Raw genomic sequence first — 27,113 nt, forward strand, 5'->3', positions numbered from 1 at the left:
GACAGCACATACCTTCCAAAGTATTGGTTTGCAATGTGGTCCCGTCTCTGTCTGCCTTGATTTGCAATGCTTCTATCCCCATGATGGCGATGTGGTAGCTCTTGCTCGTCATCCTCCGAATCTGGGTCTTCTGGGGTGAGATGTAGCCCACGTCTGGTGGCAATGTTGTGCAGTATAGCGCATGCGCCAACGATCTTGAATGCTGTTATTGGGGCATACTGGAGGGCACCTCCACTTCTGTGGAGGCATCTGAATCTTGCCTTCAACAGTCCAAAGGTCCTCTCTATAACATTTCGGGTCCTCCTGTGTGCACTGTTGTATCGCCTCTCAGTCTCATTGCTGGGTGTTAAGTACGGGGTAAGTATCCATGGTCGTAGCGCATATGCACTGTCACCTGTTTGGCAAAAATGAACAATGTTAGCAGGGCATGGATGGTTTCCACATTGACCGGTGTGTATGTCTTCAAGGTGTATTCAGCTATACCTAGGCGATATCCGTCTCCAAACTCCCCACGTTCTAGGCGTTGGTGTATCCCACTATGCCTGAAAATGTAAGAGTTATGTGTACTCCCTGGAAATTTGGCTACCATGTCAGTGATGACATAATGGGCGTCACATACCACCTGGATGTTCAGTGAGTGGGTACACTTCCGGTTCCAGATTTGCAGGAGGGCATATTTGTATATGTGTCCCGTCTACACACCCTATTACATGTGGGAAGTTGGCAATCCTGTAGAATTCCAACTTGGTGCTGTTGATTTCTGCCTCATTCCTGGGTAGGTATATGTATCTGGACATGTGTGTGAGTATGGCATCTAAGAAACATCTGAAAAACCGTGAGAGTGCACTTTGGGATACCCCACCTGCCACATCAATGACCCCCTGATAGCTACCCGAGTCCAAGAGGTGCAGTGAGCATAGCACTTGCACGTGTGTGGGGATGGCGCTGCCGCGCACAGTCTGGCGTTGAAGCTGTGGATTGAGTAGATCTATTATTTCTAATATTGCTGCACTGCTGAGTCTGTATTTATCATAAATCTCCTCCTCTGTTTGTTGGAAAAGTGTCTGCCTGGTTCTGTATATCCTCTCCTGTCTCTGGCTCCTCCTCCTCCCGTGCTGTGTGGCGTGGACTCTCCTCCTCCTTGCTATCACATATATCTCCGCCATCTTGAGTAACCCAGATGCCTTCTGGGTCTCCTTTTATACTTTGGTTCTGGTTACCACCTGCTCTGAGTTAGTGGTAAATTGGGTGTGGAAAATGGGCTTTTTGCGACTAGTCGCAATTTGCGAGTGGCATTTTCATATGGTTTGCTACTCGCAAATTGCGACTTCCTATTTGCGGGTCGCACAATGGTGTCGCAAATTTTGCGAGTCGGTAATGTCTCGCGTCGCTATTTGCGATTCGAAATGGGGTTTTTGCATCCCATTTCCGATTTTGCGGGGTCGCAAATAGCAATTCGGGCCATTTGCGACTCGCAAAATTTTTCTACATCTGGCCCTAAATTCCATATTTCCCAGCTATACACTGATTCATCTCACAGCTTACATCCAGTTAACATTTATCCTTGGCTCATATGCTCCAGTCAATTAAACGTCTAATCAGTTTTGCAGTTCCAAACAGTTCATACACATTCGCATTACTTTTGGTCTATCAGACCCTAGGCTCTATAATGCCCTCAGTCCACAATGGTGTAAATGTTCAGAAAATGCTACCATGAACTATTGAACAAAGCCCACTGATGTTAATGTAAGCATCATTGTTAGTGATAGAGAAATGGAGTAATCAGTTCCTGCAATGTAATCTGTTTTTACATGGTACTGCATCACCTGTGTGATCCCTAAGTCTACGGTAAAGCAGTGTCGATGTTCTGCTTATTCTGTTTCAAGAAAGTTTATAATGTTTCTAGAATCCTTGTAATGTACTGATGTGAAGTTTGTCTTTTGAAAGGCTGTGGGGTTATATTCTGTTAATTTGCCAGCCGCCTGCATCCTGGTGGCTTGTACCACACACCTCAAGAGTTAGCTTAATAAATCTTCACATTATCTATTACTCTACACGGATCCTCACTATAGAATGTTTCCTCACTACTGGACTCAGGCAGACTCGATAAACAATTGTTGAGTTATCTTCCTGGGAGAGCCTTTACCTAAAGTTCATCCAGTAGATCCTTGGGCCACCAGACCCTTCACCAAGAATCCTCCATGTTTTCGTTGCTCTTCTAAAATAGCCACCAGGGGAAGTGGTTACTGCCTCACCGACATTAACTTCCTTTCTGTATTCACAGATGTGCGCAGCTATTGGTGGAGCATGGCGCCAGGGTTAACATGAAGACCAGAGACAGCGCGGTGACCCCACTGCACGTTGCCGCCAAGCATGGCCTGGAGGAGCACCTGAAGCTTTATCTCTGTAACGGGGCTGACATCACGCAGAGGAACCGGGAGGGTGAGACAGCTCTCAACGCCGCCTGCGCTGGAGCCGACAACCCGGAGCAGTCCGGGCGATACTACCGTGTTGTGAAGAAGCTCTTGGATTGTGGGGTGGACCCCAAGGTGGCCGGACGGAAGAATCACACACCCCTGCACAATGCCTGTGGCAACTGTCATCACCGTGTTGTGGAGCTGCTGCTTCAGCATGGGGCCGAGGTCAATGTTGCCAACTGTGCCGGGTACAAGCCCCTGGATTGCATTCTGCAGGTGGTGGAAGATTACGCTGACTGTCAGCCGGAGAGGATTGTCCTAATGCTGCTCAATCATGGGGCGACACCGGCTAGTTCGAAGGTAAATCTGAGGTCTGCAGAAGATATGTGCCTCCTTAGCTGAACCACAACACTTTACCCACATGACCACAGGTAAAAGGTAGGGCACAAACAGATACATCTAGGGTCTATTCTAGCCAGTCCCACTCTTGAAAAATGTCTTTTTGGCACAGGCAGTTGCACCTCCATATTTAATAGGAAAGCGCAGCAGGTGCAAGTCCCCCTCATATAACAAAGGTAACATACACAGTAATCCAGCGCCTCCAGACCCACACAGATGATTTGCAGCGCTCTATAAATCATTGATTGATTATATCCAAAAGAGTATAAAATCATCCTATCACAACCCTGTAGCCAAACACATTAGTGAAAACCTAAATATGGTGGCTGTGAAGCCTCCTTTGCGCAACCATCTCATCACACCGAGCAATCCCAAGGTAAACTGTGGGCTTAAGGTTACACCTTCCATAGCACATAGGAAGGCATTGAAATAGGCAGCCTGAGAACAAATCAGAGAGCTGCAGTGGGCCCAAATACTAGCACAAAGGCACACTGCCGCCCCAAGCTGAAATGTAGGGCTACAGTGAGAAACAACTTCCTCGCCATGACCAGGTGCCATGTACCCACAGCTCCAAGGTACAACTGTGGCCTACAAGAGATAAGAGTTTTTTTCTAAGCACAGTCACAGGGCCACCGTTAATTTCTCTAATATAAACAGGAAGCCGATAAGTGACAAACCCTTCTGTGCAACATTAACATCACTGATGGAAGTTCCAACCTAAGTTGTGGATTGAAGTAGCCACAAACTGTGCTGGTGCAAACCACAAGACTGCCCCTGGCACTGCCAAGGTAAACTTGAGGAAAGCAGTAGAAAGGAGTGTGCCCAAGTGCAACCAGGAGACAGTACCTGCTAGTGCCTAGGTAAGCTTGAGGAAAGCAATAGACATGAGCATGCCAAGCGCAACCAGAGGACGGCACCTGCCAATGCCACGGTAATGTAGAAGAAAACAATAGGAATGAGCATCCCAATTAGCAGCTACAGGAGTTTACTGTCAATGCGTGGTAAGCCTAGGGAAAGCAGTAGATACAAGAATTTCTAACACAACCAAGGGGTTGCTCCTGCTAGTACCAAGTAAAGCTGTTGAGCCACAGTAGATACAAGACTCTCTAGCGCAATCAAAGGGCTAATGTCGCAAGTCCAAAGGCCACCTTTTGGATGTATCGACAACCATGAAGTAGAGCAACTGCAGTCATTTGCCCATAAGTAAACAGACAGACAGTATCATGTGTAGGTCTCTCTAGCAGAAGCAATAGACCTACTTGTCTGTTATGTATTAGTTGTACATCACTGGATCAGGAATCAATACATCGGCAATCGCTACATCAGGGGTACCATTACATCCCAAGTAAGTTTAAAAAATATTCTTAAACACACACACGCACACACATACCTATGTATGTGTTCCCTTATCTCTGCTTATTCTATTTATATTTTTCTATTTTTCTATTATTTCTTGGTCTCCCAAACCTGTTTGATTCTTATTTCAATTAATTAAAATTATTTAATTTTCTAATCATAACTAAGGCTCCCAATTGTTACAGATTTTTACAGCCATATACAGATGGAAAACTATTTGATTCTCTGCCCGTCTTTGTTTTTGAATATAGAAATATATGGAATATATATGTTATTCTGAGCGATCTTTAATGTAATCAGTCATGGCTGCTAGACCAATAGCAGAGCAGACTGACATGCAGGCACGTTTAAAAAACAGGTCCACATTTTCCTAATGACATTTTAAATATTTGCATGTGTACTAAAAGGCTAATGTGTGTATTGTATATGAACGATACATAATATTTGGCTTTTTATACGATTAAATGACATGAAGCATCCAATTCTAAGTATACCTTTAAGGGTTGATAAATGTGGAAATATACTGGTATCAAATTCATTTTTTGCAAAACACAAAATAAATACGGATACATGTACATAAAAATAAACACCATTAAACCAGAAGCCCTAACTACAATACATTACTTTAATACATGTATAATTTTAATGTAACTTCTATTTTTTTTATTTTTTATGTCATATATATATATATATATATATATACACACAATTTTGTAGTTGCTTCTGGGCCTCCTTAATGTATTGGCCAGTGTCCATAATGATGATGTTGCTGCCCATATTCAAGGGCCTTATAATAATAGAGTCATTATTTTTGAGAGCATTGATTTCCCTCCAGTCGTTTTGAGTAAAGTTGCCCTGTCCTTTAGTTTTGGTCTCACGTTCGTAGTTTGTTGATATCTCCAACCACTAATCTGCTGGATAACTTTAGATGGCTTACATTAGAGAGGTCAGTGATGTAGTCCATAGATCCTAATCTCTCCATAATGGTGTCCTCACTCATAGTTCGGGAGGAGGCATCTTGTGAATGTCTGATGTCTTGTGATGCATGCATCTCCATAATTTGAGGGGGTTTCATAGCATAATCTTTACACAGGCAAGATTGAGAATTTTCTCTTGATTGTCAGTCAATGTTATTTTAGAAATGTTCACAACCATTCTATTTACTGGCAAATCTACCTGTAATGCAGCATATCCATTTATCCCTTGATACTTTTTTCCTTTTCTCTTTCCCCTCCTTGTCTTGTGCCACCGCAACCTCGCCCTCTGCCTCTGGTTGATTGTGGCGTGGCCATCAGCATTAATTGCATCTCCCCTTGAAAATTCAGCTTATGTTGTGGAGCTTCATCAGCTGAGGATCCTGGGTCTTAACTCCCATCTGTGATTACTAAGGGTAACATTTGACCTCACCCTAGCATGTAATTTCTCTTTGGCTCTCAAGGTATCAAATATTAGGGCAAAGGTGTAGATTCTTCCATATTCCTAATCAAGTTTATCTCGATTAAATTTGTGCATCTTTCATGCTCTTGTTTCCTCTTCCTGTTTATATACATATGTATATTATCTACTGGCAACAGCCAGTAGATAGTTATAGATAAGACCAACTTTTCCCATAGGCTAAACATTTTTTGATGTGCTAATAACTTTGGAGCCATTTGGCGATCCCTCATGAAAGTTTAAACTAGTTTGCCACTCTCTTTAGGTAATGTGTTTAATGTTTTGGGGTGATTTGTCAAGTGAGGACTGAGAAAAAGGGGGCCTTCCCAAACCAATTTTCCCCATACACTGTCTATGGGGATTTTTCAATTTTTAGACATGACTACATCCCGCACTGCTAATCGGAATTGCATCAAATGTGGACAGAAACCTAGATCTTTCCCTTTTTGTAATTTGGTGTAAATCTGTGCAGTAGATTAAGAGTTATTAAAGGAAAAAAATATAGATAGTTAGGGACTCAGATCCTTCACGGATCCGCAGGTACCCCTGGATCTGAACCCAAAAGCAAGGCCCTGATGGGCTGCCCACAACCTGAAAGGAAAGTTGCCGCCATTTTGTTTCTTGGCTGGGCCCCGGAGAGAAATTATAAATAAAAAATCTCTTAAGGGGTCAGGATAGAGGTACCCTGACCCTATAGGAAATATGGAGGGGTCTCTGAGGGACCCCTTATAGGAAACACATTGCCCAAATAATTTTTTTATCCGATCCGCGGATCTACTGTGGCGCTCAGCCTGACCCCTGCTGTAATACCGCAAAGGATCTGTGGATACATCGGCCAATGGAAAAAAAATCTGGACCCACTCACATAGCAAATTCTCCGCTGGTCGTGCGTGGCGGTGGTTGTATTAACTCATGGTAATTATATATTACTTTATGCTAAAACAGAAAATTCACAGAAAAAAACAAAGGCTACAGGGACGTTATAGTTATGGACACGTTTTCCACACACAAAACCATAGATATTCAGAAGCTGTAGTTCTAGTTATACTTATCTGAAGAAACTTAAGTAACTTTAGGCCACAAGTATAGTTTCTTAGCATAGGTATATATATAACTGCTAAATTTTGATGATTTTGTGTGTGTAAAATGTGATCCTAAATATAACGTCCCCGTAACCTTTAGTTTTTTCAGTGAGTTTTTTTTTATATATGTGTGTGTGTATATATATGTATAAAGTGTCTGTCAAACTGTCAAATGAAGTTAGATAGATTTGGAAGAAATATTTCCATTCCACAGGTATGCGCTGCAATGAAAATAACATTTACATATCAGTAAAGAGTCGTAAAAGCATATTCAGTGGGCATCCATTTGAACAATAATAGGTTAATGGCGAATGTTGTCAGTGAGCAAACTCGTCAGTGAATATGTCTATACTTAGACACATTTAGTGTATGTCAGACTACCTCTTCCAAGACGAAGTGCAAGTGGTTTGGTAATAGTATGCAGACTGCACTCAAACTATTCAAATACAAGAAATAAATCAAATTAAAAAAGCTAAGAAAATTCTTGTGAGACAAAAAAAGACTGTGCTGAAGACCATATATTACCCTTTCCATGAAAGAATGATGTACCTTGCACATAAGAAACAAGAACAACCGGTCACAGAATTAAGTTTGGACATAAGTTCCAAGGCAGATGGAACAGCAAGTTATAGTTACTTGAAATAACTCTAACTATAATTACTGAATTTCTAAGGTTTTTTACAAGTACTTTCGGAGCCTAACTATAACGTCTCTGTAACCTTTGTTTTTTTAAGTGAATTTCTATTTTTTTCTAAATTCCATTTCCTAACGATAACGTCCCTGTAACCTTTGTTTTTTCAGTGAATTGTTACGTTTTTTCAACCTAAAGTATTTTTCATTATTATGCAATAATCCAACCATGCCGTACATGGCCTTTGACTGTGCGCAGCGGTGGTAGGCCGCAGGACCTGGCCTGTGCCCAGGCCTTGCGGCCAACTCCCTATGTACACCCAACCTTGGGCTGCACATGGCCTTCAGCCGTGCTCGGTGGTGTTGGCCATAGGGTCTGGCGTATAGCCACACCCTGCAGCCAACCCCCCAAACCACCCAACTTTGCTCTATGCATGGCCTTTGACCATGCGCAGCAGGAGTTGGCCACAGATCTGCGTGGCCCCCTACCCTGGCAGATTTCCACCACGGGGACCCCATTACCTGGGACCGGCCTTCTGTTTTTTGTGGAGAGGGTTAAGGGGGCCATACAGCCCCCTACCCCAGCTGATTTTAGCACCAGAGACCCAGGGAAATGGCCATAGACACACATACACTTGAACTCTCAACCTTCAGTATACGGGTCTGAGACCTTAACCACTAGGCCAAAAGTGACTCCTTAACATGTGGTGTCCAGACTTAGCTATGATGTTGAACTCAAAGATTTTGAGTGGAAAAATACTTCAGTGTTACATCACAAGGACTGTTTAGCAGTCAAAACACTGGAAAATAAACATACATGCTGCCTTAAGATGCAATGCTTTGAACCTTCAGCTTGGTGAGTGACAGTCCAAGAGCTTTACCATTAGGCCAGATGTGACCATGGTTTGGTTTTCATCAAAAGTAACTATAACATTCTTACCAAACAGCTTGCTAATTTGTCCCTTTGAAGTGATTGTCTGGAGAGACCATTACAATAACAATCTCTCTCCCTTCCATCCCATTATGGGATGGAAGGGAAAGAGAGAAAGAGAGAGAGAGAGTGTGTGACAGGACCACGGGGGAGCCGCAAGGCCCCTGCGGTCCTCGTTGGCTCCTTGTGTCCTGCAGGAGCTGACACTGCTCCCATAAGCAAGGAACTGCTGTAAATAGCAGATCCTGTTTGCAGGAGCAATGTTTTCGTCTGTTTCCCTGCATGCATATTTGCGTGCAGGGAAACAGATGAAAACTTCACTTTCTGCAAGTGAGAGCTGTTTAACAGCTCTCACTTGCAGAAACTGAAGTGTCTGCTCTGACTTGGCGGGAGCTGTCAAAGCTCCTGCCAAGTGAGAGCAAACAGCTATGTCTCTGGGGTGGGCACCCCAGGAAATAGCAGGAGCCAGCCCTGGGGGGTGGCGGTCCATAGGGCCATCATTGGCTTTTCGAGGAGGGGGCAACCAGCCCCCCTCCAATGTTCTATTTGCCTCTCGGAGGTGGCAGCTCCTGGGATTGGTGGGGGGCGCACACCCCGCTTAAAATTATATATTTGCCCTGGGGAGGTGGTGGTTCCCGGGGCTGCAGGGGGGGGCACGCAGCCCACTTCATAAAATTAAATCATTTCACCGGGGAGGTGGAGTTCCCTGGGGCTGCGTGGGGGGCACACGACCCCTCTGTATACACAATGTATTCTGCCTCAGGAAGGTGGCAGTCCCCAGGGCTGCAGGCTGGGGCAGTGTGGCTCCCCTGCATACAATTGTTTCTGATGGATACAACTACCTGTGGATTCCTCACTCAATTAATTTTCCCCCTGCGTCAGCTTCCGACGGAAATTTTCTTCCTAGCTTCTGCACGTCGACGAGGACGTCACAATTGCCCACGCAATGCCATCTGACGTCATACAGGCAATAAGAGGTCCTCGCCGACGTGCTGACGTCAGTTCCCTTTTTTCCGTGCCTTCAAACGACGGTTATTCTTCGAGGGAGCTACTGTTTCTACTCTGCGTAGTTACAGTTACTGTTTCTTTCTTCAAAAAAAAAAGATGTCTCAGCGAAAGTCGGGATTTAAGCCCTGCAGGGAGTGCGGAGGTAAGATGTCGGTGACAGACCCACATGTAGACTGTTTGTGGTGTCTCAGCTCCGACCACAACGTTGAGAAATGTGACTCCTGTCAAAATATGAACCCGAAGGCGTTGAAGGAGCGCGAGGCGAAACTCTTTTTGGCGAAATCCAAGAAGAAGGAGAAGCGGCATCGGCGCAAATCATCGTCACCTAGGTCCCACCAGCGTCACTGTGTCTCCCGGCGCCGTCGTGAATCTCGGCGCTGGTCGAGTAGGGAGCGGTCATGCTCGAGGTCGCCTTCTGTTCGGCGCCGAAAGACATGGGAGGTTAGTCCCACCATCACTCCTCAGCCGCAGACGCCTCCTTCATCACCGACTTCACCGGCTTCGCCGACTTCGCCTATGACTCCACCATCTGTTTTTGAGGTTCCTCAACGTCAGGAGTTCTCACCGGCTTCTCAGACGCCGGGGCCGGCGCCGTTGTCACCTCGAGCTCAGGCTCCACAGTATCCGGCTTTCCCGGCTCCGGGTGCTGACAGTTCCGCATTTTTAAATGCGATGTTTGCCATTTTCCAACAAATGGCTCCAGGTGGTGGACCGGCTGGTCCTTCGGGCCATTGGCCTTTAATATGGGTGCTCCGGCTCCTTTACATCCGGCACCTTTCATGCCCTTCCTTCCTTTGGGAGGTGTTGGTTCGGCGCGGTACCTTTGGCGTCGACTTCACAGCCTGCGACACATAGTAGATCTGCTGTTCCGGCGCCGGAGAGTTCTTCTCCTGTTCATCCTTTGCCTCGGTCGGCGCCGAAAAAGTCCACGGCGCCGATAGATCCGGCGTCAGATGGATCCGAGGATCGGCGTCAGGCATCGATGTCAGCTGACGCCCTGTCGACGCCGAGGATTGAAGCCAGACTGCATTCAAGGAGGCTTGCTCTTCGCCTCCTTGAGGAGCAAGAGTATCGGAAGCAGGCCCTGGAGGAAGGAGAGATTGAAGAACCTCTGGGAGATCTCCAGGGTTTGGATACAGCAAGTGGTTTAGACACCTCTCCAGAGTGGGACTTAACATCTCCTGGAGAATATACAGAGGAGGCTGCTTCAATCCACTCTGTAATAAGAAAAGCAGCTGACTTTTTGGACCTTCCCTTGCCGGTGTCTGAATCTAAACCCAATATATTAATGGAGGTGTTACATCCTGCTTCGACAGTTGCAGAGCCACTTCTGCCATTTAATGATGCTCTGTTAGGCCCAATTTTAGAGATTTGGAAAAAGCCGGTGTCATCTTCGGCTGTTAATAGAACAGTGGCACACAGATATTTTGTGGCTCCTGTGGATCCAGGCTTTTTGTCTAGGCACCCGACTCCAGAGAGCCTGGTTGTACATGCTTCATGTTCATCTCGCGCTGCCCCAGGCTCTTTTCCGGGGGTGCCTTCTGACAGGGACTCAAAAAAGATGGATCAATCTTCCAAGAAAGCGTTTTCATCTTGCAGTATGGCTCTCAAGTCCACTAATGCCACATGCATTTTGGGCAGGTACATCTACGCCCTTATGGAAGAGATAAAGTCGTCCCATTCGGAGGTGTCTCAGGAGGTGTTGAGCCTGGTTTCGGATGCTCAGGCTGCGGCAACCCAAGTAATCCAGGGGGGGCTGGACACTACTGATTCTGTGGCCAGAGCTATGGGCACTGCCGTTGCTACGAGGAGACAGGCCTGGCTTCGTTCTTCTGGATTTTCATCTGATGTCCAGTCAGCCCTGCTGGATCTTCACTTTGGGGATAAACTTTTTGGATCCAAGGCGGACTCAGCCCTTGAAAGATTTAAGGAGAGTAGGGCCACAGCGAAATCGTTAGGCTTTCAAGCCTCCTCTTCTGCTTCTTCAAGACTGTTCAGAAGATTTAGGGGGTTTGGTCGTGGCTCATCCTCCTACTTTCGGGGCAGATTTCAGCAGCAGCCCGCCACTGCTCTCCCCTATAGATCATACAGGGGAGGGGTATGGTCCGAACCAGAGGAGCCGCCAAGCAGCGCTCTACCTCTTCCTCTGGAGGGGTGCAGCATGGGAAGCAGCCTTAGTCATCCACCAATTCCTTTACATACCACTCCTGTAGGGGGGAGGTTAATGAACTTTCTCCACATGTGGGAGGCAATAACATCAGACTCCTGGGTCACCAGTATTGTGGGGAAAGGCTATGTCCTTCCCTTTCGGGAGTTTCCACCCCCATCCCGCCCCGCCCATCCTACTGTTCAGAAGAGCACTTCCTGTTACGAGAACAGGAGGTTCTAGTCCTCCTTTCAAAGGGTGCAGTGGTGTTGGTTCCAGAGCAGGAGAGAGGTCAGGGTTGTTACTCAAGATACTTCCTGATCCCCAAGAAGGATGGTCGGTTGAGACCAATTCTGGACCTGAGGATTTTGAATTGGTTCCCCAAACAGGAAATGTTCAAGATGCTGACCCTAGCTCAGGTGCTTTTGGCGTTGAACGAAGGAGATTGGATGGTGTCTGTCGACTTGCAGGATGCTTACTTTCATATCCCGATACTCAAGTCGCACAGGAAGTATCTCCGGTTTGTGGTGGGATCGCAGCACTATCAGTTTGCGGTCCTTCCGTTTGGTCTTACTTCAGCACCTCGAGTCTTCACAAAGGTGATGGCGGTGGTTGAAGCAGAGCTCAGAAGGAAGGGGATAGCGGTATTTCCTTACCTAGACGATTGGTTGATCAAAGCCAAGTCTCCAGAGCTCGTGCTGCGTCACCTGCAGTCGACAACCCAGTTGTTGTTCGATCTGGGTTTTTCGGTGAAGGTGCCCAAATCTCACCTGGAGCCCTCTCAGTGCCTCCTGTTCATAGGGGCAGTTCTGGACACAACATTGAATTGTGCCTTTCCTCCGCCTCAGCGGATTCAGGACATTCAGGCGTTGATTCCAATGTTTCAAAATGGAGCGGTCATTCCAGTCCTCAAGGTCCTTCGTCTGCTCGGTCTGTTCGCTTCTTGCATTCTGTTGGTCACTCATGCTCGCTGGCACATGAGGGCTCTTCAGTGGTGCCTCCGAAAGCAGTGGTCTCAGCACAAAGGGGATCTCGAGGGATCGGTAAAGATTTCCAGAGACGCTGCAGTGGATCTAAGATGGTGGGTTGCGGACGGCAATCTTTCTCAAGGAAGGCCGTTCTCGCAGCCTCCTCCAGTGACCACAGTGATAAAGGATGCTTCCACTGTAGGGTTGGGAGCTCATCTGGGGGAACTGGAGGTCAAAGGTCATTGGTCTCCAGTAGAACAGATGTTTCACATAAATCTGTTGGAATTGCGGGCAATACGTCTGGCTCTCAAGGCCTTCCTCCCTTCCCTTCGTGGTCAGTCGGTTCAGGTCCTGACTGACAACACTACTGCAATGTGGTATATAAACAAACAGGGAGGAGTAGGGTCGTACCTTCTCTGCAGAGAAGCTCTGCGGCTATGGTCCTGGGCAAGGGACCATCGGATTTGCTTGGTGGCGAACCATCTGGCCGGAGTCTTGAACGTGCGTGCGGATGGTCTCAGTCGTTTATCACTGTGGTCACTGGAGGAGGCTGCGAGAACGGCCTTCCGTGAAGATTCGTCAAACTGTGCCAAAAGGTTTTGGCAAAAAAAAAAAACGCTCCGTCTATGGAAAAAAATTGTCCTAACTCTTTAACTACCTAGTGGCGCCCACCACTGGGTAACATATATATATAGATAGATAGATATATAGATAGATAGATAGATAGATAGATAGATAGATAGATAGATAGATAGATAGATAGATAACCCAGTGGTGGTCGCCACCGGGTAGTTATAGTTAGGTCAGCGTTTCCATAGTAAATGCCTTTTTCAGCTTAAAAAGAGAGAGAGATTAAAGGAAGCTGAAGAACTATTTAGGAACTTGGATAGAGGTGCCACAGTACGACAAGCTACGGGTGGTGGGAGTCACAGGATGAAGGAAGGACTTAGAGATAAATTTATCAGGTTGGAGAAATTAAAAAGAAATGAAATGTCTAGGTGGTGGGATGCAATGACATTGAAGCAATATAGAAAGCTGGATAGAATACCAAGGGGTCTACGTTCGCATATATTTCCTACATATGATGACTTGATTTACTAAAGAGATGGGAGGATGAGTTAAAAATGAACTCTATGAAATTGATGGATATCCTGATAGAGAATGCAGAAAGAAAAGTTGTAAGATTACAATCAGAGATAGATACATTGGAAAAAGAGATTAGAGAAATGGAGCTAAAAGAAGCTTCGGACAAGAACTATAATATCTTGAACGAGGTAATCATGAAATTTCAGGAGGAGATCAAACAGGAAAGCTAGGAAACTTAGAAGAGATGAGTTAGATTATATGAATGGAAGAGTTTTCACCTTCTCACGAAAATATGATCATTTGATTAAAAATGTCACGAACATTGGGGAATCTAGCACATCAGTAGAGTCTTCCTCCACATCTAGAAGTAGTTTAGCTACGGACTTGAGTGACACAGAAATGAGTGAATCACACAATGAACCAAACCCACAAGGAGTAGGTTTTTTACAGGAACTAAAAAGAATAAAACAGGGCAATTGGGAGTTAAATCAAAAAAGGAATCAGGCAGGAAGACAAGAAGAGGGAAAAGAGGAGGAAAAAAGCGAAAGATACTTGGGAATGAAAACAAGGTCACAAGACAAGAAAATATAGAATCATTTGTGGAATAATGTAGTGAATTTGTTGAATAAAGATTTGTCTTCAGACGTGATATCTCTCTTGAATAAGGGTCTTGGTTTTTGCCCATCATCAGTGGGAGACATATGTAATTCCAAAATAGATCTGTACAAATTCATTAGGAAATTGAAACTCAAGAAGTATTTTCACTCACGAGTTAGAGATAAAGATGTAGCCCCACAAGTACAATCGATATATAGTGGTCTATCTATCCAGGATATTCATGACACGGTAGCACTTAAGTCAATTACAGATTATGACGAATACCCAGTTACCATTGCCACTGTTCTACAGGATTTAAACTTACCATCAAATATACATATTACTAGTGGTCTAAAGCAGAGATCCACTTGGGTGCCCAGATCCCTTGTGGATAGCAATTTAGAAACCTTTTTCAAATTGGTATGGACAGATCTTAACAGGGAGGCAAAGAGAAAAATAACCCTGAGAAAACCAAACCTTAATAGTCGGGAATATGCTGCATTGAAAGCTCTCAGATCAGATGGTGATTTAGTCATAAAAAGGGCAGATAAGGGTGGTAATATAGTTGTTATGAATCGCAAAGATTATGAGCAGGAGATATATACGCAACTGAATGATACAAACTGTTATGAGAAAGTGATACAAAACCCAATCTTGACTCTAACCAGGGAGATTAATAATATGCTGAAAAGCTTTAGGGATAGAGGGTTACTGGATGAGGATGAGTTTCTTTACTTACAGGTACATCGTCCTAAATTTCCTTGTTTATACACCCTACCCAAAATACACTAACAGTCAGTATTCCCTCCAGGGAGACCTATAGTCTCAGGTGTGGGGGGTCCCACAGAGAGACTTTCGGAGTTCGTAGATATATTTCTACAACCGTTTGTTTGTAATTTACCGTCTTTTATTAAAGACACTAGACACATACTCAGTACATTATCGGATATACAGTGGGAAACAGGCATGATGATGGTCACTTTAGATGTAGTAGCGTATACCTCAATACAACATCAATTTGGAATGAGAGCGGTAGAACACTTTATGAATAGAAGAACAGCTAACTTTTTAGAACACACACAGATGATCCTGAATATGATAGATTTCATATTAAATAATAATTACTTTCTATTCAAGAGTGAATGGTATAAACAAAAACAGGGCGTGGCGATGGGGTCTAAGTTTTCCCCCTCATACGCTAATCTGTTTATGGGGTGGCTCGAGGAAACGTGGTTATGGGGCCCGGGTGCAGCGAGATGGCATACGCATATCTTATACTGGGGACGATACATTGATGATTGTTTTATGCTGTGGTCGGGAGATGAATCAACATTACATGATTTTTGCAATTATCTCAATGCAAATGAAGTGAATATTAAGTTTAAATACAAATTTAGTGTGACCCAATTGGAATTTCTAGATGTAGAATTATATGTGGAAGAGGATAAAATCAAAAGTAGATTGTATCGTAAACCAACTGCTTGTAATACCCTGCTGCATGCTACTAGTGCTCATCCTCGACATCAGATTGAAGCAATACCATTAGGAGAGATGATAAGAGCTAGGAGAAATTGCAGTAAGAGTGGAGATTTTCGTGAACAAATTAAGGATATGGGACAAAGAGTTTTAGCCAGAGGCTATTCAGAGACAGTTGTACGCAAATCTCTTCACAAAGTGTGGAATATGCCTTGTGCACAGACATTGGACTCAAGGAATAAGAATAACAGGCATAACAGAGACCATAAAATCAGAATTATCTTAGACTATACGGAAAATTCTCAAAAACTAATCAATAGCATGAACAAGCACTGGTCTATATTGAGTCAGGATGAGATACTTAACAAATTTATAGGTAAAAGACCAGAAGTGGTGTTTAGAAGAGGCAATACTCTCAATAATATTTTAAGTCCTAGTTATTTGGTAGATGAGACTAAAATGAATTGGCTTACTAAACAGAATTTGGGATTTTATAAGTGTGGGTCTTGCTCAGTATGTAAATGGGCATGGCAACCAAAAAAGGAATTGGAAGACATAAGAGGGAATAAGGTGCCCATAAAATCACATATAGATTGTAACACAAAATATATTGTATATATGCTCATATGCACTTGTGAGAAAATATATGTAGGCAGTACGATTCGTCCTTTGAAAGTAAGGATTTCAGAACACCGGAGGGCGATTAATCAAGAGGATGAACGCTATCCTATAGCATCCCATATGAAAATATGTAAAGCACAGGGCGTTCATAAAATATTCAAATTTATAGGTATTGATTACGTTGAGATGAATCCACGAGGGGGCAATAGGGAGTTGGCCCTACGAAGAAGAGAATCTAGATGGATTATGAGATTAGGAGCGGTAGAATGGGGTTTAAATACCGATTATGAAATGGAATATTTTCCAGGGGATACAAAGACCACTGTAGGAGACTGCTTTTCTAGGGAATTTATATTGGCATCTAAATATTTGTGAAATATTTCTCAAATTCCCATTTCGGATACTTTGGATAATATTTGGGGGACAGGGTCTCACCTCATTAGATACTTAGGAATCTCTGAAATCTGTTCAGAATTGGTTGTAAATATTTATGCAGATACATGTGGTGTGTATTTCATTAGTGTAACATAGCATTTTATTAGGTATAGAGATGCTTTGCCCCTATGTTGGGCATTCATTATAGATATAGACTCCTCTTATGGAGAGTAATTGCTTTGTATTTAAAACTGAAAAGAAGAAATTAGAAAACCCTGAGTCCTGTTAGCTAGGATCTCACTTTTTTATTTATTCGCATTACGTTTACATATGAAGAAGGCGGTGATCAAATATTTCCTTATTTCATCTTACTAATTAAATAGACGCGCTAGTGGATCGAGGCTACTTAGCCCAGTTTCACAATATCGAGAGAGATACTGGTAGGGGTACATCTACAGAAAATATAGTCCATCGTCGATCTCTACCATCCCAGAAGTGGGGATGGTAGCTGTAAGGAAATGCCTCCTTGGCATGGTTACCCCCTGACATTTTGCCTTTGCTGATGCTATGTTTTGAATTGAAAGTGTGCTGAGGCCTGCTAACCAGGCCCCAGCACCAGTGTTCTTTCCCTAACCTGTACTTTTGTTTACACAATTGGCACACCCTGGCATCCAGGTAAGACCCTTGTAACTGGTACCCCTGGTACCAAGGGCCCTGATGCCAGGGAAGGTCTCTAAGGGCTGCAGCATATCTTATGCCACCCTGGGGACCCCTCACTCAGCACAGACACACTGCTTGCCAGCTTGTGTGTGCTGGTGAGGACAAAACGAGTAAGTCGACATGGCACTCCCCTCAGGGTGCCATGCCAACCTCACACTGCCTATGCAGTATAGATAAGTCACCCCTCTAGCAGGCCTCACAGCCCTAAGGCAGGGTGCACTATACCATAGGTGAGGGCACCAGTGCATGAGCACTGTGCCCCTACAGTGTCTAAGCCAAACCTTAGACATTGTAAGTGCAGGGTAGCCATAAGAGTATATGGTCTGGGAGTCTGTCAAACACGAACTCCACAGCACCATAATGGCTACACTGAAAACTGGGAAGTTTGGTATCAAACTTCTCAGCACAATAAGTGCACACTGATGCCAGTGTACATTTTATTGTAAAATACACACCTTAGAGTTGCCCCCTGAAACCTTAACCAACTACCTGTGTAGGCTGACTGGTTCTAGCAGCCTGCCACACTCGAGACATGTTGCTGGCCACATGGGGAGAGTGCCTTTGTCACTCTGTGGCTAGTAACAAAGCCTGCACTGGGTGGAGATGCTATCACCTCCCCCTTGCAGGAGCTGTAACACCTGGCGGTGAGCCTCAAAGGCTCACCCCCTTTGTTCCAGCGCCACAGGGCATTCCAGCTAGTGGAGTTGCCCGCCCCCTCCGGCCACGGCCCCTCTTTTGGCGGCAAGGCCATGGAGATAATGAGAAAAACAAGGAGGAGTCACTGACCAGTCAGGACAGCCCCTAAGGCAACCTGAGCTGAAGTGACTCTGACTTTTAGGAATCCTCCATCTTGCAGATGGAGGATCCCCCCAATAGGGATAGGAATGTGACCCCCTCCCCTTGGGAGGAGGCACAAAGAGGGTGTAGCCACCCTCAGGGCTAGCAGCCATTGGCTACTGCCCTCCCTGACCTAAACACACCCCTAAATCCTGTATTTAGGGGCTCCCCTGAACCTAGGAACTCAGATTCCTGCAACCTAAGAAGAAGAGGACTGCTGAGCTGAAAAACCCTGCAGAGAAGACGGAGAGACCAACTGCTTTGGCCCCAGCCCTACAGGCCTGTCTCCCCCCTTCTGAAGAAAACTGCTCCAGCGACGCTTTCCCCAGGACCAGCGACCTCTGAATCCTCAGAGGACTGCCCTGCTCTAAAAGGACCAAGAAACTCCCGAGAACAGCGGCTCTGTTCAACAAAGACTGCAACTTTGTTTCCAGAGGAGCAACTTTAAAGACCCCTGCAATTCCCGCCAGAAGCGTGAGACTTGCAACACTGCACCCGGCGACCCGACTCGACTGGTGAAGAAACAACGCTACAGGGAGGACCCCCAGGCAACTCCAAGACTGTGAGTAACCAAAGTTGTCCCCCCTGAGCCCCCACAGCGACGCCTGCAGAGGGAATCCCAAAGCTCCCCCTGACCGCGACTGTCTGAATCCAAAATCCCGACGCCTGGAAAAGACCCTGCACCTGCAGCCCCCAGGACCTGAAGGATCGGAACTCCAGTGCAGGAGTGACCCCCAGGAGGCCCCCTCCCTTGCCCAGGTGGTGGCTACCCCGAGGAGCCCCCCCCTTGCCTGCCTGCATCGCTGAAGATACCCCTTGGTCTCTCATTGAAACCTATTGAAAACCCGACGCGTGTTTGCACACTGCACCCGGCCGCCCCCGTGCTGCTGAGGGTGTACTTTCTGTGCTAACTTGTGTCCCCCCTGGTGCCCTACAAAACCCCCCTGGTCTGCCCTCCGAAGACGCAGGTACTTACCTGCTGGCAGACTGGAACCGGGGCACCCCCTTCTCCATTGAAGCCTATGTGTTTTGGGCACCACTTTGAACTCTGCACCTGACCGGCCCTGAGCTGCTGGTGTGGTAACTTTGGGGTTGCTCTGAACCCCCAACGGTGGGCTACCTTGGACCCCAATCTGAACCCCGTAGGTGGTTTACTTACCTGCAAGAACTAACATTAACTTACCTCCCCCAGGAACTGTGAAAATTGCACTGTGTCCACTTTTAAAATAGCTATATGTGTTTTATGTAAAAAGTATATATGCTATTGTGATTATTCAAAGTTCCTAAAGTACTTACCTGCAATACCTTTCAAATGAGATATTACATGTAGAATTTGAACCTGTGGTTCTTAAAATAAACTAAGAAAATATATTTTTCTATACAAAAACCTATTGGCCTGGAATTGTCTCTGAGTGTGTGTTCCTCATTTATTGCCTGTGTGTATGTACAACAAATGCTTAACACTACTCCTTTGATAAGCCTACTGCTCGACCACACTACCACAAAATAGAGCATTAGTATTATCTCTTTTTGCCACTATCTTACCTCTAAGGGGAACCCTTGGACTCTGTGCATACTATTCCTTACTTTGAAATAGTGCATACAGAGCCAACTTCCTACATTGGTGGATCAGCTGTGGGGTACAAGACTTTGCATTTGCTGGACTACTCAGCCAATACCTGATCACACGACAAATTCCAAAAATTGTCATTAGAAATTGATTCTTGCAATTTGAACTATTTTTCTACATTTTTAAAAGTCCTGCTAGGGCCTTGTGTTAGTCCCTGTTAGCATTTCTTTTAGAGTTTAAAAGTTTTGTGAAAGTTTGAATTAGAACCTAGAACTAGTTTTAGATTCTTAAAAAGTATTCCAACTTTTAGAAACATAGGCGGTCATTCTGACCGCGGCGGGCGGCGGTGGCCGCCCGCCATGCGGTCACCGCCAAATGGCCGCTCCGCGGTCAGGAGTCCGCGGATGCCATTCTGGCTTTCCCGCTAGGCCGGCGGGCGACCGGCAAAAGGGCGCCCGCCGGCCCAGCAGGAAAGGCCCTGCAACGAGGAAGCCGGCTCCGAATGGAGCCGGCGGAGTTGCAGGGGTGCGACGGGTGCAGTTGCACCCGTCGCGATTTTCACTGTCTGCAAAGCAGACAGTGAAAATCTTCATGGGACCCTGTTAGGGGGCCCCTGCACTGCCCATGCCAGTGGCATGGGCAGTGCAGGGGCCCCCAGGGGCCCCACAACACCCGTTCGCGCCATCCTGTTCCTGGCGGTAAGAACCGCCAGAAACAGGGTGGCGGGAAGGGGGTCGGAATCCCCATGGCGGCGCTGCCATGGAGGATTCCCTGGGCCAGGGGAAAACCGGCGGGAAACCGCCGGTTCCCCTTTTCTGACCGCGGCTTTACTGCCGCGGTCAGAATGGCCCTGGAAGCACCGCCAGCCTGTTGGCGGTGCTTCCGTGGTCCGGTCGGAATGACCCGCATAATGTCTAGTGCAGAGATGAATTTGGAGGAACTCGACCTCACACCTTACCTCCATCTTAAGATGAGGGAGCTAAGGTCACTCTGCAAAATAAAGAAAATAACAATTGTCTCAAGACCCTCCAAACAACAGCTCCAGGAGCTTTTGGCAGAGTTTGAAAAAGCCAACCCCTCTGAGGATGGCAACACAGAGGATGAAGATAGTGACTTGGAGGAGAATTCCCCCCCTCCAGTCCTACTTAGGGAGAACAGGGCTACTCAAGCCCTGTCTCCAAATATACTAGTCAGAGATGCTGCTTCCCTCACAGGAGGGACCAGCACCTCTGAAATCACTGAGGATAACTCCAGTGAAGAGGACATCCAGTTAGCCAGGATGGCCAAAAGATTGGCTTTGGAAAGACAGAGCCTAGCCATAGAAAGGGAAAGACAAGAGATGGGCCTAGGACCCATCAATGGTGGCAGCAACATAACTAGGGTCAGAGATTCTCCTGACATGTTAAAAATCCCTAAAGGGATTGTGACTAAATATGAAGATGGTGATGACATCACCAAATGGTTCACAGCTTTTGAGAGGGCTTGTGTAACCAGAAAAGTGAACAGATCTCACTAGGGTGCTCTCCTTTGGGAAATGTTCACTGGAAAGTGTAAGGATAGACTCCTCACACTCTCTGGAAAAGATGCAGAATCTTATGACCTCATGAAGGGAACCCTGATTGAGGGCTTTGGATTCTCCACTGAGGAGTATAGGATTAGATTCAGGGGGGCTCAAAAATCCTCGAGCCAGACCTGGGTTGATTTTGTGGACTACTCAGTAAAAACACTAGATGGTTGGATTCAAGGCAGTGGTGTAAGTAATTATGATGGGCTGTACAATTTATTTGTGAAAGAACACCTATTAAGTAATTGTTTCAATGATAAACTGCATCAGTATCTGGTAGACCTAAGACCAATTTCTCCCCAAGAATTGGGAAAGAAGGCGGACCATTGGGTTAAGACTAGGGTGACCAAGACTTCCACAGGGGGTGACCAAAAGAAAGGGGTCACAAAGCCTCCCCAGGGGAAAGGTGTTGAGACATCCAAAAACAAAAATAGTAAAGAGTCTTCTACAGGCCCCCAAAAACCTGCACAGGAGGGTGGGCCCAGAGCCTCTTCACAAACCAATTTTGGGTACAAGGGTAAAAACTTTGATCCCAAAAAGGCCTGGTGTCATAGCTGTAATCAGCCTGGACACCACACTGGAGACAAGGCCTGTCCCAAGAAACCTACCACTTCTAACTCCACTCCAGCTAACACTGGAATGGCTAGTCTCCAAGTGGGATCAACAGTGTGCCCAGAGCAAATCAGGTGTCACACTTAAGCTACATTAGTCTCTGAGGGTGGGGTGGATTTAGCCACACTGGCTGCCTGGCCTCATAACATGCTAAAATACAGGCACCAGCTCTTAATTAATGGGACAAGTGTAGAAGGCCTGAGGGATACAGGTGCCAGTGTCACCATGGTGACAGAGAAACTGGTTTCCCCTGGTCAATACCTGGCTGGACAAACTTATCCAGTCACCAATGCTGACAATCAAACTAAAGTACATCCCATGGCTATGGTAACTTTAGAGTGGGGAGGGGTCAATGGCCTGAAACAGGTGGTGGTCTCCTCAAATATCCCAGTAGACTGTTTGCTTGGAAATGACCTGGAGTCCTCAGCATGGGCTGAGGTAGAACTGAAAACCCATGCAGCCATGCTGGGTATCCATGAACTGGTGTGTGTCAAGACAAGGGCACAGTGCAAGGCTCAGGGTGAAAAAGTAGAGCTAGAGTCTGGAAAAAGGTCCAGGCCTACCAAGAGAAAAGGAAAGTCAGCTGGGAAACCAGCTGCAACACAACAACAAAAAGAGAACCTCTCTTCTCAGGAAGAAGGTCTGCCCTCTGAGGGAACTGAGCCTATGGAGTTGGAACCTTATCAGGTTGAGCTCTTAGGCCCAGGGGGACCCTCAAGGGAACAGTTGTGTAAGGGGCAAGAAACCTGTCCCTCTCTTGAAGGCCTTAGGCAGCAAGCTGCTGAAGAGTCCAATGGCAAGAAAACTGGAACACATAGGGTCTATTGGGAAGATGGACTCCTGTACACTGAGGCAAGAGATCCCAAACCTGGTGCCACTAGGATAGTGGTAGTGCCTCAGGAGTTCAGAGAGTTCATTCTGACCTTAGCCCATGATATTCCCCTTGCTGGGCATTTGGGACAAACCAAGACGTGGGAGAGACTAGTCAACCACTTCTATTGGCCCAACATGTCCCAGAAAGTTAAGGAGTTTTGTGTCTCCTGTACCACCTGTCAAGCCAGTGGTAAGACAGGTGGACATCCAAAGGCCCCCCTCATTCCACTTACAGTGGTGGGGGTCCCCTTTGAAAGAGTAGGTGTGGACATAGTGGGTCCACTTGAACCTCCCACAGCCTCAGGAAATATGTACATCCTAGTAGTAGTGGATCATGCTACTAGGTATCCTGAAGCTATTCCCCTTAGGTCGACTACTGCCCCTGCAGTAGCCAAGGCCCTCATTGGTATCTTTACCAGAGTGGGCTTCCCTAAGGAGGTGGTGTCTGGCAGAGGTACCAACTTCATGTCAACATACCTGAAACACATGTGGAATGAGTGTGGAGTGACTTATAAATTCACTACACCCTATCATCCACAAACTAATGGCCTTGTTGAGAGATTCAACAAGACATTAAAGGGCATGATCATGGGGCTCCCAGAAAAACTCAAAAGGAGATGGGATGTCCTCTTGCCATGTCTGCTTTTCGCTTACAGAGAGGTGCCTCAGAAGGGAGTAGGGTTCTCACCCTTTGAACTTCTGTTTGGCCACCCTGTAAGGGGACCACTAGCTCTTGTGAAAGAAGGCTGGGAGAGACCTCTTCATGAGCCTAAACAAGACATAGTGGACTATGTACTTGACCTTCGTTCAAGGATGGCAGAGTACATGGAAAAGGCAAATAAAAACCTTGAGGCCAGCCAACCGCTCCAGAAGTTTTGGTATGACCAAAAGGCTGCAATGGTTGAATTTCAACCAGGACAGAAAGTCTAGGTTCTGGAGCCTGTGGCTCCCAGGGCACTTCAGGACAGATGGAGTGGCCCTTACCCAGTGCTAGAGAAGAAGAGTCAGGTCACCTACCTGGTGGACCTAGGCACTAGCAGGAGCCCCAAGAGGGTGATCCATGTGAACCGCCTAAAGCTCTTCCATGACAGGGCTGATGTAAATCTGTTGATGGTAACAGATGAGGACCAGGAAGCTGAGAGTGAACCTCTCCCTGATCTCCTCTCATCAAACCCTAAAGATGGACTTTATAGTGGAACACAGACCTGGGACTGCCCATGCCAATGCAGATGGCCTTTCCAGGTTCTTCCACTTAGAAAATGAAGACTCTCTTGGGAAAGGTTAGTCTCATCCTCTTTCGTTTGGGGGGGGGGGGGGGGGGGGGAGTTGTGTAAGGAAATGCCTCCTTGGTATGCCTTGATAGAGAGGCCTGCTGATTGCAGAGCCTTCAAAACCTTCTTCAGGTGGACCAGGTGATCCTGCCAGTTGGAGCTAAAGACAGCAATATCATCAAGATAAGCTGCACTAAAGGACTCCAAGCCAGCAAGGACTTGATTCACCAACCTTTGGAAGGTGGCAGGGGCATTCTTTAAACCAAAGGGCATAACAGTAAACTGATAATGCCCATCAGGTGTGGAGACTGCTGTCTTTTCTTTTGCTCCAGGTGCCATTTTGATTTGCATCGCTGAAGAGACCCCTTGGTCTCTCATTGAAACCTATTGAAAACCCGACGCATGTTTGCACACTGCACCCGGCCGCCCCCGTGTTGCTGAGGGTGTACTTTCTGTGCTAACTTGTGTCCCCCCCGGTGCCCTACAAAACCCCCCTGGTCTGCCCTCCGAAGACGCGGGTACTTACCTGCTGGCAGACTGGAACCGGGGCACCCCCTTCTCCATTGAAGCCTATGTGTTTTGGGCACCACTTTGAACTCTGCACCTGACCGGCCCTGAGCTGCTGGTGTGGTAACTTTGGGGTTGCTCTAAAACCCCCAACGGTGGGCTACCTTGGACCCCAATCTGAACCCCGTAGGTGGTTTACTTACCTGCAAGAACTAACATTAACTTACCTCCCCCAGGAACTGTGAAAATTGCACTGTGTCCACTTTTAAAATAGCTATATGTGTTTTATGTAAAAAGTATATATGCTATTGTGATTATTCAAAGTTCCTAAAGTACTTACCTGCAATACCTTTCAAATGAGATATTACATGTAGAATTTGAACCTGTGGTTCTTAAAATAAACTAAGAAAATATATTTTTCTATACAAAAACCTATTGGCCTGGAATTGTCTCTGAGTGTGTGTTCCTCATTTATTGCATGTGTGTATGTACAACAAATGCTTAACACTACTCCTTTGATAAGCCTACTGCTCGACCACACTACCACAAAATATAGCATTAGTATTATCTCTTTTTGCCACTATCTTACCTCTAAGGGGAACCCTTGGACTCTGTGCATACTATTCCTTACTTTGAAATAGTGCATACAGAGCCAACTTCCTACAGTAGCTGTTCTAGTCCATCTTCTTTGTTCATTATAAGAGAGACCCTTAAATAGTTAGAGCTTACGGAGCCTCGGCTTGAATATTTGGAAGCGCACTCGCTCGATTACACTAGCCGGTAAGTGTATAACACGGGGAATTTGATCTATTTAGCATTCATTTGAAGCTCTACATTATGTGGAGGTTTGGATGTAAGGATAAAAAGGATCTTATGCATTATATTTCTTCATGATTTTTACAGGATTACAGAGAATACTGATTATTACTTGGAGAGATATAGATTTGGTGGGTGAGTGTAATACACCTGTATACCTCAATAAGAACAGAACGGGGTAGTTTTTGGAAGGAAACTATTACTGATTATTTGCGATATCTTTGTTACAGTTGGATTTATTAAAGACTAAGAAATCATAGACAATACTACTGCTTGTATCGACTAATCAAGTATACTTGGAAGGTATGATTAGTCTACCTATAGATTTCACATTCTGAGTAGTGTCTTTTTAAATCACATTTTTGAGTACAGTGATTTTTATAGGGGATGTGCATGCATTTTTATAGGGATTATCTGTTTATGTCACATATAATATTGTATTTGGAATTTTGGATTGTCAGTCTTAATATGTCTCACAATTAATAATGATAGATATTATATAGATTCCCACGGCCTGAGTATCTCTTTATGTTAGAATTTAACGAATGTGAAATTGTTTTTGATATTCAACAATTACATCTGTGTAATATTGTTCATGGAATATATTATTATAGGAGGTCCTGATGAAATCCAGGGGCACTCCCCGGATGAAACACGTGTTGACGAAGACTCTGGACTGAATTTATAACTTTTGGGATCGATTACGTAGGATATGATTGGATCTGTGGATACTATTTTTGGATTGTAGTGAATATACAATGAACGTTGATTTTGTCTAAAGATGGACTGAATACTGTGGAACTCATAAATCAGGAGGATAGTATTTAGATAGCGAATTATATTTTTGAAATTTCTTGAAATGTTTATTGGATGTTACTCTGTACAAATATATGTTTAATTTGAACACTTTATGAAATTTGCTATGCTGTTTGATTATCACGTGTGCAAATTTCGAATTCTGCCTTTTTCGTTTTGCTCATAAGTTTGAAATTGTTTGATGAATCTTCACAAAACTTTCCAAAAAGTTGCTCTTTTTTGCCTAGTTTGTGCATGAGATGGTCCATCACGTGGGGGGCAAGGATAAGTTAGAGTTCCAAAATTTTAACTCCCCATGCATTTTCCATAGACTTCTTTAAGAAGCATTACTGCAAAAACTGCTGAAAATAACTCAAAATGTGGCAGGAGGCTAGATCTGGTCTGCAGATTGTGCTTTTTGTGATTTGGAGTAAATCCGTTCAGTAGTTTTTGAGAAATTAAGGTTCAAAGAAATGTGCATATTTGGACAGTTGGGTTCGAGTGACTTTCACAGGGAGTTGGACAGACAGCCTGGCTGTAAGCCAGGCCCTGCAGCTAACCAAAAGGCTGTGTGCAGAGTAGGGTTCAAACCCCTGCTGTGCACAGCCTAAGGCTCTGCGCAACATAGGGTTGACTGTCTGCAGGAAGCGTTGGCTTTATGTATGATAATAAAATATTACTTCATGTTAAAATACCCTAGAAATTCACTGAGAAGAAACAAAGGTTAAACTAGCATTATAGTTAGGTAAATCATTATGCTTCCCAAACGGGAGAGATCAGTCTGATCCCAGTTCTTATAGACCCCTTTCAATGCTGGGAGTAGACACAAAAATACTCGCTAAGACTCTCACAACTAGACTGAACAGAGGTCACCCAGCTGGTCCTCAAAGATCAGTGTGGTTTCATACCAGGTAGGGGATGCACATGAATCTCAGGTGACTGTCCCATATACTGAGTCACAAAAGAGAGTACGGGTTTTTTTTAATTACAAATGGGTTGATAGGGTGCTAATTGCGTCACTA

General features: G+C 45.4%; 1 protein-coding gene across 2 annotated transcripts in view; it reads left to right on the plus strand.

The window, feature by feature from the left end:
- The window catches only part of ASB16 (ankyrin repeat and SOCS box containing 16), a 116,350-nt gene that overhangs the window by 48,812 nt on the left and 40,425 nt on the right, over positions 1-27,113 (plus strand). For both annotated transcript variants that reach the window (XM_069237864.1, XM_069237863.1), the window contains exon 3: positions 2,285-2,777. In XM_069237864.1, coding sequence (XP_069093965.1) covers positions 2,285-2,777 — 493 coding nt within the window. The remainder of the gene's footprint in view (positions 1-2,284; positions 2,778-27,113) is intronic.

Source organism: Pleurodeles waltl, chromosome 6, assembly GCF_031143425.1.
Source record: "Pleurodeles waltl isolate 20211129_DDA chromosome 6, aPleWal1.hap1.20221129, whole genome shotgun sequence".
Taxonomy (NCBI): domain Eukaryota; kingdom Metazoa; phylum Chordata; class Amphibia; order Caudata; family Salamandridae; genus Pleurodeles; species Pleurodeles waltl.